This window comes from Salmo trutta, chromosome 10, assembly GCF_901001165.1.
Source record: "Salmo trutta chromosome 10, fSalTru1.1, whole genome shotgun sequence".
NCBI lineage: Eukaryota > Metazoa > Chordata > Actinopteri > Salmoniformes > Salmonidae > Salmo > Salmo trutta.
Window position 1 is genome coordinate 13462250 of NC_042966.1, and position 12357 is coordinate 13474606.

Below are 12357 nucleotides of genomic sequence, written 5' to 3' on the forward strand. Positions count from 1 at the left end.
AGTAAAGGGTCTGAATACTTATGTAAATATGATATTTTTTTATACATTTGCAAAAATATCCCCAAAACAATTTTTGCTTTGTCATTATGGGGTATTGTGTATAGATTGAGGAAAACATCTATTTTACAATAAGGCTGTAACTTAACAAAATGTGGAATAAGTCAAGTGGTCTGAACACTTTCCTAATGCGCTGTACATGCACATATTACCTCAATTACCTCGACTAACCTGTATATAGCCTCGTTATTTTTATTTTATTTTTATTTTGTTTTTACTTAAGTTGATTCAGTAAATATTTTTCTTAACCCTTAATTTTCATAACTGCATTGGTTAAGGGCTTCAAAGTAAGCATTTCACAGTAAGGTCTAAACCTGTTGTATTCGGGACATGTGACAAATAACATTTGATTTGAAATCTAATTTACCCTTTGTAGTCAACACTAGAATTGAATGTTTCTGACTCATATCGATGACACAGAACCAACTTTTCTGGTGTTAAAACTGCCTAAGCGGCAATTGACCCTTAAAATGTGTGTACAGTAGACCTAATTGTCTCACTGGAAAATACAACTATATTCCAGAGTTAGGTATTCGGAAGACTGAGGCAGGTTTTCATTAAATTTTTTACCTGTGCTATTCTCCCTCATATTTTTATTCTGACAAATTCCCCAGTCCATGATGAGTTGTATTCTATTTGAAGTTTGACATTTAAGCCAAAAACGTTATTTATTTTCCATATAGTTCAACAGCCTTGTTGCAAACAGAATGGATGATTTGGAATGTTTTTCCTTCTTTTCACTTTGTCATACAAGCCAGTAATGTGGAATGAATACAATGTTAATCCATGCACAGTTTTTATCAGCTCAGCCAATGAATTCAGTGGCTGTTTTAAATAATCTTAAACCCATGTCCCTGAACAGTTTCCATTTTTTTTCTCCCAGCTCAGTTCGGAAGAATGGCCAGATATTTGCTGTGTCTGGGTGATATGATTATTATTTTTTTTTAATTTAAACTTTATTTAACAAGGCTAGTCAATTAAACTCTTATGGATCAGACACTTTTTAAAAAAAAAATTCACCTAAAATGACACCCAACTCTAACTGCCTTTAGCTCAGGACCGGAAGCAAGGATATGCATTTTCTTGATACCATTTGAAAGGAAACACTTTGAAGTTTGTGGAAATGTGAAATTAATGTAATAGAATATAACACATTAGATCTGGTAAAAGATAATACAAAGAGAAAAACATGCATTTTCTTTTCCTCTCCATCTTTGAAATGCAGGAGAAAGGCGACAATGTATTATTCCAGTTTAGGCGCAGTTTAGATTTGGTCACTAGATGGCAGCAGTGTATGTGCAAAGTTTTAGACTGATCCAATGAACCATTGTATTTCTGTTCAAAATGTTGGATCAAGTCTGCACAAATGTGCCTAATTAGTTTATTAATACATTTTCAAGTTCATAACGGTGTGCACTCCTCAACAATAGCATGGTATTCTTTCACTGTAATAGCTACTGTAAATTGGACAGTGCAATTAGCTTAAATTCTTGTTAGACATATCTGATATGGGCAGAAATATTATGTCCTGCGAAATATTCTTGTTACTTACAACCTCATGCTAATCACATTAGCGCACTTTAGCTCAACCGTCCTGCGGGGGGGACAATGATTGCTTACACCGGCCAAACCCGGACGATGCAGGGCCAATTGTTCGCTGCCCTATGGGACTCCCAATCACGGCCGGTTGTGATACAACCTGAATTCGAACCAGGTTGTCTAGTGACGCCTCTAGCACTGAGATGTAGTGCATTAGACCGCTGCGCCACTCAGGAGCCCACCACCCATAGATGAATTACCATACAAGGACCATACTAAAAGGGATATTCAGTGTTTTCAAATTATTTCTTATTCTCCCCTGATCTACGCCTGTCTAAAAATGTATTCTAGACATGCTTTTAAAGCTCATTGGTGTCTGAGGTTGAATCATTGTTTTACATTCATTATCCAATTGAGGGACCTTACAGAGACAGGAAAAGTTGTTCTTAAATCACAAGAACTACTACTTTTGCAAACATGTGTAGATCAATGGAGAAAGAATCACAATTGAATCCCTTTGAAATTTTAAGGCAGCAAAATGTGAACTGGTCAAGGGTAGACTTTCAATAGGTACTATAAATGTGGGATGCTGAGGGCACTGAAGTTTGATGTGTGAACTACGGAGTTTAAGACGCGTTTGTGTTATGAAAGACAGTGGTGTTCAGCTTTCTCACCATGTTTAATATTACCTTGGCATTGACATTGGAGTTAACATTTTTAGTTGACTGTGTACATCTGTCTCACAGAGAGTCAGCTGTGCAGCATGTCAGTGTCGAGTGCCCTTCCGCCCAACGTGATGGACATCAGCAAGGAGCTGGTCGAGCTGCGCCACCTGATCCAGTTCCCCGAGGAGATTGCTCGGATCCTGACGGAGCAGGAGCGGCAGCTGTACCGACGCATCTTACCCCTGGACTACCTCTGCTTCCTCACTAGGGACCTGGGCAGCCCCGACTGTAGCAAGCACCTGCACCCCAGCCTCGAGGCCTCGCTGTCGGACCCGGCCTTGCCCACGCAGACCCAGAGAAACTCTGTGGAGGACCTGGTCACACGATTCAATGAGGTGAACTATTTTAGAGAGGATATGCTAATGTTACTATGCTTTGAGTGGTCAATAACAATCCTTGTCCTAAATATCTAATGGATGGGATTCAAATAATGAAGGTCTTGATGGTTAATGAAGTTGGGTCATGTGTGTTAGTGATGGGCTAGAACAAAAGCCTGCGCGTCTTGTTGCTCTCCGGGACCAAGATTGGTGATCACTCTTGTACTAGATTATCAAAGTTTTCACTTGACAGTAATGTTAGGTAGAATTGACCACCTCGTGGTATTGACCACCTCGTGGTATTGACCACCTCGTGGTATTGTGTATCTTTATCTGACAGTTTTTCCTCATACTTGCGGTGGTTACACTCATAAACGGAGCCCTTTGAGCTACCGTCTACGCTGATTGACTTTGAGAATAAACGATTAAGAAAAACGTATCGGCCACATCCGGAATGAGGTCAGTCCCAAGCACAGAGTACCGAGCGGGGGAGTGCGAATGATGTCATCTTTATGTCGCGTGCCTTAACATCAGCTGGTTTTCATTAAGTGAGCAAAAGCAAAGGGGGAACATATATTTTAAATCATTTTATTTTCCCAAATGTGCATCCTGACCATTTTTGGGCATGTGGCAGAGCTAGAATCAAATGAGTGACTCTTCCCAATAGAGAACACGTCTGACAGCCTCCACAGCATGATGACATGGACTCACTGTGTGCAGGGTTACCTGCTGTGTCCCAGTTCCCCAAACTGGAGCAGATAAAGTGGAAGTTATTGGACCGTTTGAGCCTGTAGTAGCTGTCTGGAGTGTTTGTCTGACAAACACAATATGCTCCTATGGTGAGTTTGTAGTATCTCTCTGTCAACCTTGAATATGTAATAATTCCATCATAATGCAATAGCACACACAACCAATGAAACAAGTTTGTAAGTACATTGTGTATGTTTTTATTCACTCATCAAATGTTATTGACACTCACACCAAAATGAATAGAATATTTGTTCCTGGAATTATAATTCCATTCCATTGTTATTGTGTAGCCTGTTTGACACCAATATGATGCACTATAAATCAGTGCCGCTCGGTTTTCAGTCCAGTCGATTTGGGTTGTCTTTCTGATGCAACCCCTGTGTTGTTATCAAAGGGCCACCACATAACAGCTAGAGCCTATTTTAGATCACCACCGACTGATCTCCCACCATTTAATACTGACTTAGAACAACTCCCATCCTCCCATGGATATCTAGAATATCAGCTGCTCTGCAAAGTATGTGCCTGCCTCTAATCTACTTGGCCTGCCAGTGCTTTCATGTCCACCGCCAACAGTGTTTAAAACGCTGAGAAACATAGCTGTAATGTCTGTTTTGGATTCAAATCCTTATCTCATGTACTGCAAACACTTGGAGAGGGAGAAGAGCAATGTTTTTGCTTCTCTATCACTTTGGTACGGTCGTTCCTGGAAACGAGGGAGGAGGATGTGTGGGTGATGTCTAACTTTTATTTAGTGTCTCTGAAGTTTTCTCTCTGGGGGAAATCAAACTGCACCGTTGGTTCTCCAAACCCACAGTTTGGTACGTATTGCGGTTTTGGGATAACGGTTCGGTTTTGGTCCCGCCGGAAAATGAAATGCCATTGACTGGATTGTTATGTTTGGGCCTGAAGTTTCCACTCTGATGCTGCGTTTGTAACCATGTGGGAGGTGGGAATTTACCAGTTGTGTAGCCGTAAATACCAGCTGGATGCATTCATGTGATTTGGACTCGTGTCAACCATAAACTAAAAGTACAGCTGTCATGCTTGTTAACAAATTATAGAGTTCAAAAACCACAATAATAGATTTATTTTTCTAAACGTTTTGTTGCATTTAACTGTTGCAAATGCTGTTATAGGTGCCATTTCCTTAGTAGGTGACATCAGAGGTCACCATGTGGGAGAAGTGCTTGATCAGGATGATAGATTTTCCCAGTAGTACTTACCTGTGCAAAAAACAAAGCAGAGCTAATGGCTTCCAGGCGCCTTTTTTCAAATCATCATTAGTCGCATCATGCAGCCTTAGAATGTATTAAAAATCAAAACGTATAGCCCAACATTTGTATACCATCGAAAGTTACATAACAGTAAATTAAGCATATAGGAGTACCTGCTCAACACAGAATAGCCGCATGTGCGTGATGCCTCAATCGTTTGGAGAAAATATGAGTTATATTTTATTCAGATACGTTCAATTGTATTCATACTTTAAGATAATATAAAATAATGCCATGGGAATGCTAAGCAAATCTTGTCTGCTAAATGAACTAGTGTAGCTCACAGCCATATAGCATAGCCAGATCAGGACCTAACATAAGGACAACTCGGAGTATGCTATTCTGTTCTTCTGAATTAGACTACTTTTTCTTCATAGCATGCTTCTTTAGACCTGTCTAAAATAAATAATGGGTTCATTGTGAAGGTGTAGGCTATATTACATTGATTAAATATACTTTTTAAAGGGTCTGCATCAGTGGCATCGTGTGGAAGCCAGTAGATGCTAAATGTGTTTATGCTAATTAACGGTAAATTACCGTGAGACCGGAAGTTATTTGCTTTGACAATCACCGGCTGACGAAATTTCATGACCGCAACAGCCCTAGGTTGGATGATTTATTCCATTGCTATACACACATGAATTGGCACAGGTGTAACGGCACCCTATCAGGCTGATCAGACAGTTCTGGGTAGCTGAAGACATGCTGTAAACAGTGAAAGGATATATTTACATGTCTACTATTCACACCATTGCTTCACTCCAATTAGTTAGATATGCAACCACTGACTAACTATAGCAAGGGGAATATCTCTAGTCTAGCAATAGATACTGTTGTTTTGGATGTTTTGGCATCATTGATTTAAAATTACCAATGGCTAGTTGGGTAGCTAGGATATATCAGTCAGCTAACCATTTACAGTAACAGCAGTTCGTCAATACACATTAAATCTTATGCAGAAATTCAGATATCTCATTTTATCTTGGCACTGTGGCATGGTATGGGCAGTGATTTAATTAATATATTAATAGAATGGAGTTAGAAGGGTGACCTCCTACTTTGAAAGGACAGGAAGTTTTGGCTGTGCACTTAAAACCCTTTCACATGTGAGTTCCAAATATCTCTAACGATCACCCCAACGTGAGTTAAAAAAAAAATGTATGCGTTTGTCAGAAGGCACTCAATGTTTCGAAATGTGATTGTTACACAACAGGACAGTTAACCCACACTGCCCTCAAACCAAGGCACACTGCCTTCTAATTATCTATAGGCTATTTTTCAACTTGTCAATTTCTAATTATTTTCAAACAAGTTTGATTTTCTAACAGTTTGAATTGAGGTGTGTTCCACCTCATTAATTCGCATAAGAAGTAGACCATTTCACTGTTGCGGACAATTTATGTTTGAGGCTTTACTGAGCTGGACAAACTTCTCTCTTCAACAAGAGCCCAAGCTCTTCCCCAGTGTTTCCCCAGATCAAGTGTGAAGACATTGCGCATCTCTAGTCAGAACAAGCCTTGTAGAAATGTTTTCCCTCTGGCACATTTTCTGTCTGGTGCCCGCATTGCCTTCATTGTTGTTTTCCTTACAAATAATAACTTTAGACGTGTGCGTTCCTATCAAAGTAAGTGTCTTACTTTCTGTATATCGTGTTGTTTCTACTGTAGCATACTGTATGTATGGAGAAAAATGTATTTATTATTTTATTCATGTTTTCAAGTACTAGTGACTAATCATGCATTCCTATTCTTGCATAGATTTTAATGGAAGGACACAGATGTGTGTAAAATACTTTTTTTGAAAGTTGTGCTGATTATGATGAGCTAATGCTAAGCTATTTGCCAGCTATGTGTGGCGCCATGTTTGTTGACATCATACAATGCATTCTGGTTGTCTTGTAAGCGTCAGTTAGACCAAAGATGTTTTAAAAAAACAAGGTGATGGGATAGTTCACTCGATTAACTTATGGTGCTTTCAAGACAACTGGGAACTCTGAAAAATACGAGGTCAAATCATGACATCAGTGATCTTCCAGTCGGAAAGTCTGAATTTTAGAAAGAGGCCCGAGATTCCGAGTTGGATGACCGTTCAAAAATAAGTTGTCTTGAACGCACTGAAGTCGGAGATTTCCGAGTTCCCTGTTGTTTTGAACGCAGCATCAGATTGTAACTATGGTACCTCAGGGTTGCCAGCTCAGTCCCCCCTTTTATTTTTATTTAGCGTATAAACTTCTGTGTTTGCCCCCCCATTTATTCATAAATCCCCCATCATAGTAATATTTCTTGCATCATATCCCCCCACAATGCCTTCCCCCATTTTTACCCCACATAGAATTGAAAACACCCCTAAAATGGTTTCATCCCTATTTAGCTTTCACGCTGTGGTTAGGCTAGGCTGTAGGCTTGTATTTGGTGTGATGATCTGTGAGGTGGTAACATTATATTTTCCTTGTGATTTGTCAAAACCGGTTAACAACTTGTCAAGTCATGTGCTCCAGTTTTTGTATACACTGTAACAAGTACATTGAAGATTTTAATATGCTGAAAAGTGGCTTAACTAAATAAATATTTTTCAGGCAATGGGTACAGCCATCTTTGACTTTGTATATTTGCGTCTTATAGTGAATGGCATTCTGGGATTAGCGAGTTTTTTCTTGTCAAACATAAACAAACATGGCTGCCATCATAAAGAATTCAGCTGCTGTTAGCTTAGCTGATGCACATCTCTTTTCTAAACATTATTACATTCATCTCTTGTGCTCACCAGAGATGTGGTACATTGTAAACTAGTCTAGATGTTAGGTCGCTAACTTATGTTTTTTTTGTCAGCGCAACATGTTATTTAGACTAGTTTATGGAATGAGTTTGGATGTGTTCCGTGTGATGTTTGGATGATGAAGTTTGCATTTATGTTTTACAATAAAAGGTGGAATAAAGTTGTAAAGACTTATTTCCCATCAGTACAAAAACATTGTTTAGATACTTTTCAGACAACAATGCTGTTTAGATGCGTTTGTTGCATCATACGTTCTGTTGATACTGTTCCAATCACATATTTGCGATGGTACGCTGCAGGGACCTCTCAACAAGGATCACAAATGTGTGATCGTATGCGTCAAAGGGTTAACAAATGCCAGGCATTCCACATTTAACCCCATCCTCATGTGAAAATGTTATTTTTTTTGGTTTGATGTGCAAAAACAAATAAGCCATTTTCAGTTTGTTCCATTTCTATTCAAAAACAAAAACAAGCTGTTTTCACGTTCCCGATTATCAGGAAAACAAATGATCTAAACGTACACTGACCATAAACTTACCTCAGGAATCTTGACATAATGTTGTCCAGGACATAGGCTAATTATCTTGATCGCCGTAACAATAGACACAAATGTTCTGTCAATTCTCCAGATCAACAATAATCCCAGCACTTTGGCTGTTGTTCAATCACATGCAGTATCACACCCGCTCTTTATCATTTGACTTTCATTAGGGCTGTGGTGGTTATGACATTTTGTCTGCCGGTTACTGTCATGCAAAAATCTGCATGTCTCATGGTATTTGACCATTTAATTAACATTAACACGTTTAGCATCTCCAGGCCTCCATGCATACAAGCTGCTGATGTGGCCCTTTGGAACATCTACATTTTTAAGCTATATTAAATCAATATACACCATCACAATAAATCAATTTATTTATTTGAGTCGGGTCTAAAGAAACATTATGATATGAAGAAAATGTATTTCAGATGAACAGAATGAGTTGTAGGCCTATGTTATCTGGCTATACTCCATGCCATAGGCTTGTTCATTTAGCTGACAATATATGCTTTTATTTTATTGTATGATTAATGTAACTGAACTTAGCTGAATGAAATAGAAAGGATATTTTCACCATTCCGGAGCGAGTGCGCGTATGAAGTGGCTATGTTGAGCTTAAAAGTGATCGTTTGAGAAAGGTCCTATTTGTTAGATTTAGAGTTATTTGGGACCTTTTTCAACGCCGATACCGATTATTGGAGGACCAAAAAAGCCGATACCGATTAATCGGCCAATTCTTTTTTTATATATAATGACAATTACAACAATACTGAATGAACACTTATTTTAACGTAATATAATACATCAATAAAATAAATTTAGCCTCAAATAAATAATGAAACATGTTCAATGTGGTTTAAATAATGCAAAAACAAAGTGTTGGAGAAGAAAGTAAAAGTGCATTATGTGCCATGTAAGAAAGCTAACGTTTAAGTTCCTTGCTCAGAACATGAGAACATACGAAAGCTGGTGGTTCCTTTTAACATGAGTCTTCAATATTCCCAGGTAAGAAGTTTTAGGTTGTAGTTATTATAGGACTATTTCTCTCTCTACGATTTGTATTTCATATACCTTTGACTATTGGATGTTCTTATAGGCACTTTAGTATTGCCAGTGTAACAGTATAGCTTCCGTCCCTCTCCTCGCTCCTACCTGGGCTCGAACCAGGAACACATCGACAACAGCCACCCTCGAAGCAGCGTTACCCATGCAGAGCAAGGGAAACAACTACTCCAAGTCTCAGAGCGAGTGACGTTTGGAACGCTATTAGCGTGCACACCGCTAACTAGCTAGCCATTTCACATCGGTTACACCAGCCTAATCTCGGGAGTTGATAGGCTTGAAGTCATAAACGGCGCAATGCATTGCGAAGGGCTTCTGGCCAAACGCACGAAAGTGCTATTTTGAATGAATGCTTATGAGCATGCTGCTGCCTACCATCGCTCAGTCAGACTGCTCTATCAAATCATAGACTTAATTATAACACAATAACACACAGAAACACAAGCCTTAGGTCATTAATATGGTCGAATCCGGAAACTATCACGTTTATTCTTTCAGTGAAATACGGAACCGTTCCGTATTTTATCTAACGGGTGGCATCCATAAGTCTAAATGTTCCTGTTACATTGCACAACCTTCAATGTTATGTCATAATTACGTAAAATTCTGGCAAATTAGTTCGCAACGAGCCAGGCGGCCCAAACTGTTGCATATACCCTGACTCTGCGTGCAATGAACGCAAGAAGTGACACAATTTCACCTGGTTAATATTGCCTGCTAACCTGGATTTCTTTTAGCTAAATATGCAGGTTTAAAAATATATACTTCTGTGTATTGATTTTAAGAAAGGCATTGATGTTTATGGTTAGGTAGTCGTGCAACGATTGTGCTTTTTTCGCAAATGCGCTTTTGTTAAATCATTCCCCGTTTGGCAAAGTCGGCTGTCTTTGTTAGGAAGAAATAGTCTTCACACAGTTCGCAATGAGCCAGGCGGCCCAAACTGCTGCATATACCCTGACTCTGTTGCAGAGGTGACACATTTTCCCTAGTTAAAAGAAATTCATGTTAGCAGGCAATATTAACTAAAGATGCAGGTTTAAAAATATATACTTTAAGAAAGACATTGATGTTTATGGTTAGGTAAAAATTGGAGCAACGACAGACCTTTTTCGCGAATGTGCACCGCATCGATTATATGCAACGCAGAACAGGCTAGATAAACTAGTAATATCATCAACCATGTGTAGTTAACTAGTGATTATGATTGTTTTTTATAAGATAAGTTTAATGCTAGCAAGCAACTTAGCTTGGCTTCTTACTGCATTCGCGTAACAGGCAGGCTCCTCATGGAGTGCAACGTAAAGCAGGTGGTTAGAGCGTTGGACTAGTTAACCGTAAGGTTGCATCCCCGAGCTGACAAGGTAAAAATCTGTCGTTCTGCCCCTGAACAAGGCAGTTAACCCACCGTTCCTAGGCCGTCATTGAAAATAAGAATGTGTTCTTAACTGACTTGCTTAGTTAAAAAATATTTATATTAAATTGTTATTTTTTTTATCGGCAAATCGGTGGCCAAAAATACAGATTTTACCGATTTTGTTATGAAAACTTGAAATCAGCCCTAATTAATCGGCCACTCCGATTAATCGGTCGACCTCTAATTGTAACAGCTCCGAACAGATGCTCACTGGTACCCTAGTTTATAGAAAGACCCATAAATGTGTCAACATATTTGAGGTGTTGGCAGCTGCATAGGCTATTCTTGATGAGCGTGGCGACATACTGTTTGCATTTTATCCAGAACTTTCTGTCCATCGATTGTAATCTACTGGGAAGCCCGAATTTTGATTTTTAACCCCCCCCATTCGCCGTCGTAGGCCTACAGAACTAGTTCCTGGCTGTGCCTCACAAAAGGACATTTTGAAATGCGCCACTTAAGGTTTACATTTTGATGACGAGGCCCGCGTGAGCTCTAGTTTAACGGAATAGCCTGCCATGTTTTATTTACTCTAGGCATAGGACTGCAATGCAGACCTAGTGTTTTTATGTTGGGAATATATTTTTATTGTAAACCGAGGTCCCTGTACAGAATGGTACAAATACATGTACCATTACACCCCTAATCAGGGGCCTGCCCGTGGAACTGTTTATCTAACCATCATTGTTTCAGGGGAGGGAGGGGGTTAGCTACAACATGACAGCTGGCAAATATTTGCTCCAACTTATGTCCAGGCCACGGTTTCTGCCAGCACTTGGATAAAGCCGATATAGCTTTTGCCTTAGGCCTACTATTGTGTTGGATTTATGTGCCAGTGAAACAAACAAGACCTGGTGCAATCAGGAGTTTTATGACTTGCTGGTAGTTGGCTCCACAACATCTTTTTGCATTCGGTTGGAGATGGTGACAGCGAAACCTGGGTTGAATTTAGGCTTATTTCCGTTTCAATGAGTTCACCTTGGTTCATCGTAAATCATGCTGATGCTGTGTAGAACATTAACCTGCACAGTGAGAAACACTAGTCCTCGTCCTTGGTCTTTCACTCTAGGGGTATGTCCAAAATGGCGGCACATTCCCTATATTGTGCACTACTTTAGACTAGAGCCCTATGGACCCTATAAAAGTAGTGTACTATGTAGGGACTTGAAGTGCAGCCTGGCTTTTACAGATCATTGGCAGGTCATGAAGTAGTCTGGAGCACCTCTGTGTTAAAACAGAGGTGAGCTTGTGGGGTCCATGTTCTAACAGAGATTTGCTGCATCTAATAGGTGAGCTTGTGGGTGACCTGGTTGATCCTGACTGCGGGTACCATGGAGAAGAAGAGAGAGGTGTTCTCCTACCTGGTCCATGTAGCCAAGTGCTGCTGGAACATGGGCAACTACAACGCTGTCATGGAGTTCCTGGCTGGACTACGGTATTTATGACTGACTACACTATAGTACAAATACGTTTATTACACCTCTCACTTAGTCTTCCTACAGTATCTGTCAATTGTCATATTCAGAACGCACCTATTGAAAGTCTGTCTGGATAAGTGTCTTCTACAATGTACAAAAACAATGTAGATAAGCTGTGGTTAGATCAATATGGAATTATTCTCTGCTCCAGGTCTCGTAAAGTGCTGAAGATGTGGCAGTTCATGGACCAGTCAGACATTGAGACCATGCGCAGCCTCAAAGATGCCATGGCACAGCACAAGTCTTTGTCCGAGTACAGGAAGGTGGCACTTAACATCCCAGGGTGCAAGGTGGTGCCCTTCTGTGGCGTCTTCCTCAAAGAGCTGAGTGACGCGCTGGATGGGGCCGCCAGCATTATCAGCCTGCGCCACTCACCGCACAACTCGCCAGAGGTAAAGAAGTGGGCCAGGCCCAGGCTT

The 12357-nt window shown here is 40.0% G+C and overlaps 1 protein-coding gene across 3 annotated transcripts in view; it reads left to right on the forward strand.

Moving 5' to 3' along the window:
* The window catches only part of LOC115201144 (1-phosphatidylinositol 4,5-bisphosphate phosphodiesterase epsilon-1), a 104661-nt gene that overhangs the window by 42558 nt on the left and 49746 nt on the right, over positions 1-12357 (forward strand). For all 3 annotated transcript variants that reach the window (XM_029764476.1, XM_029764478.1, XM_029764479.1), the window contains 3 exons: positions 2343-2656; positions 11750-11895; positions 12090-12330. In XM_029764476.1, the coding sequence (XP_029620336.1) occupies positions 2343-2656; positions 11750-11895; positions 12090-12330 (701 nt within the window). The remainder of the gene's footprint in view (positions 1-2342; positions 2657-11749; positions 11896-12089; positions 12331-12357) is intronic.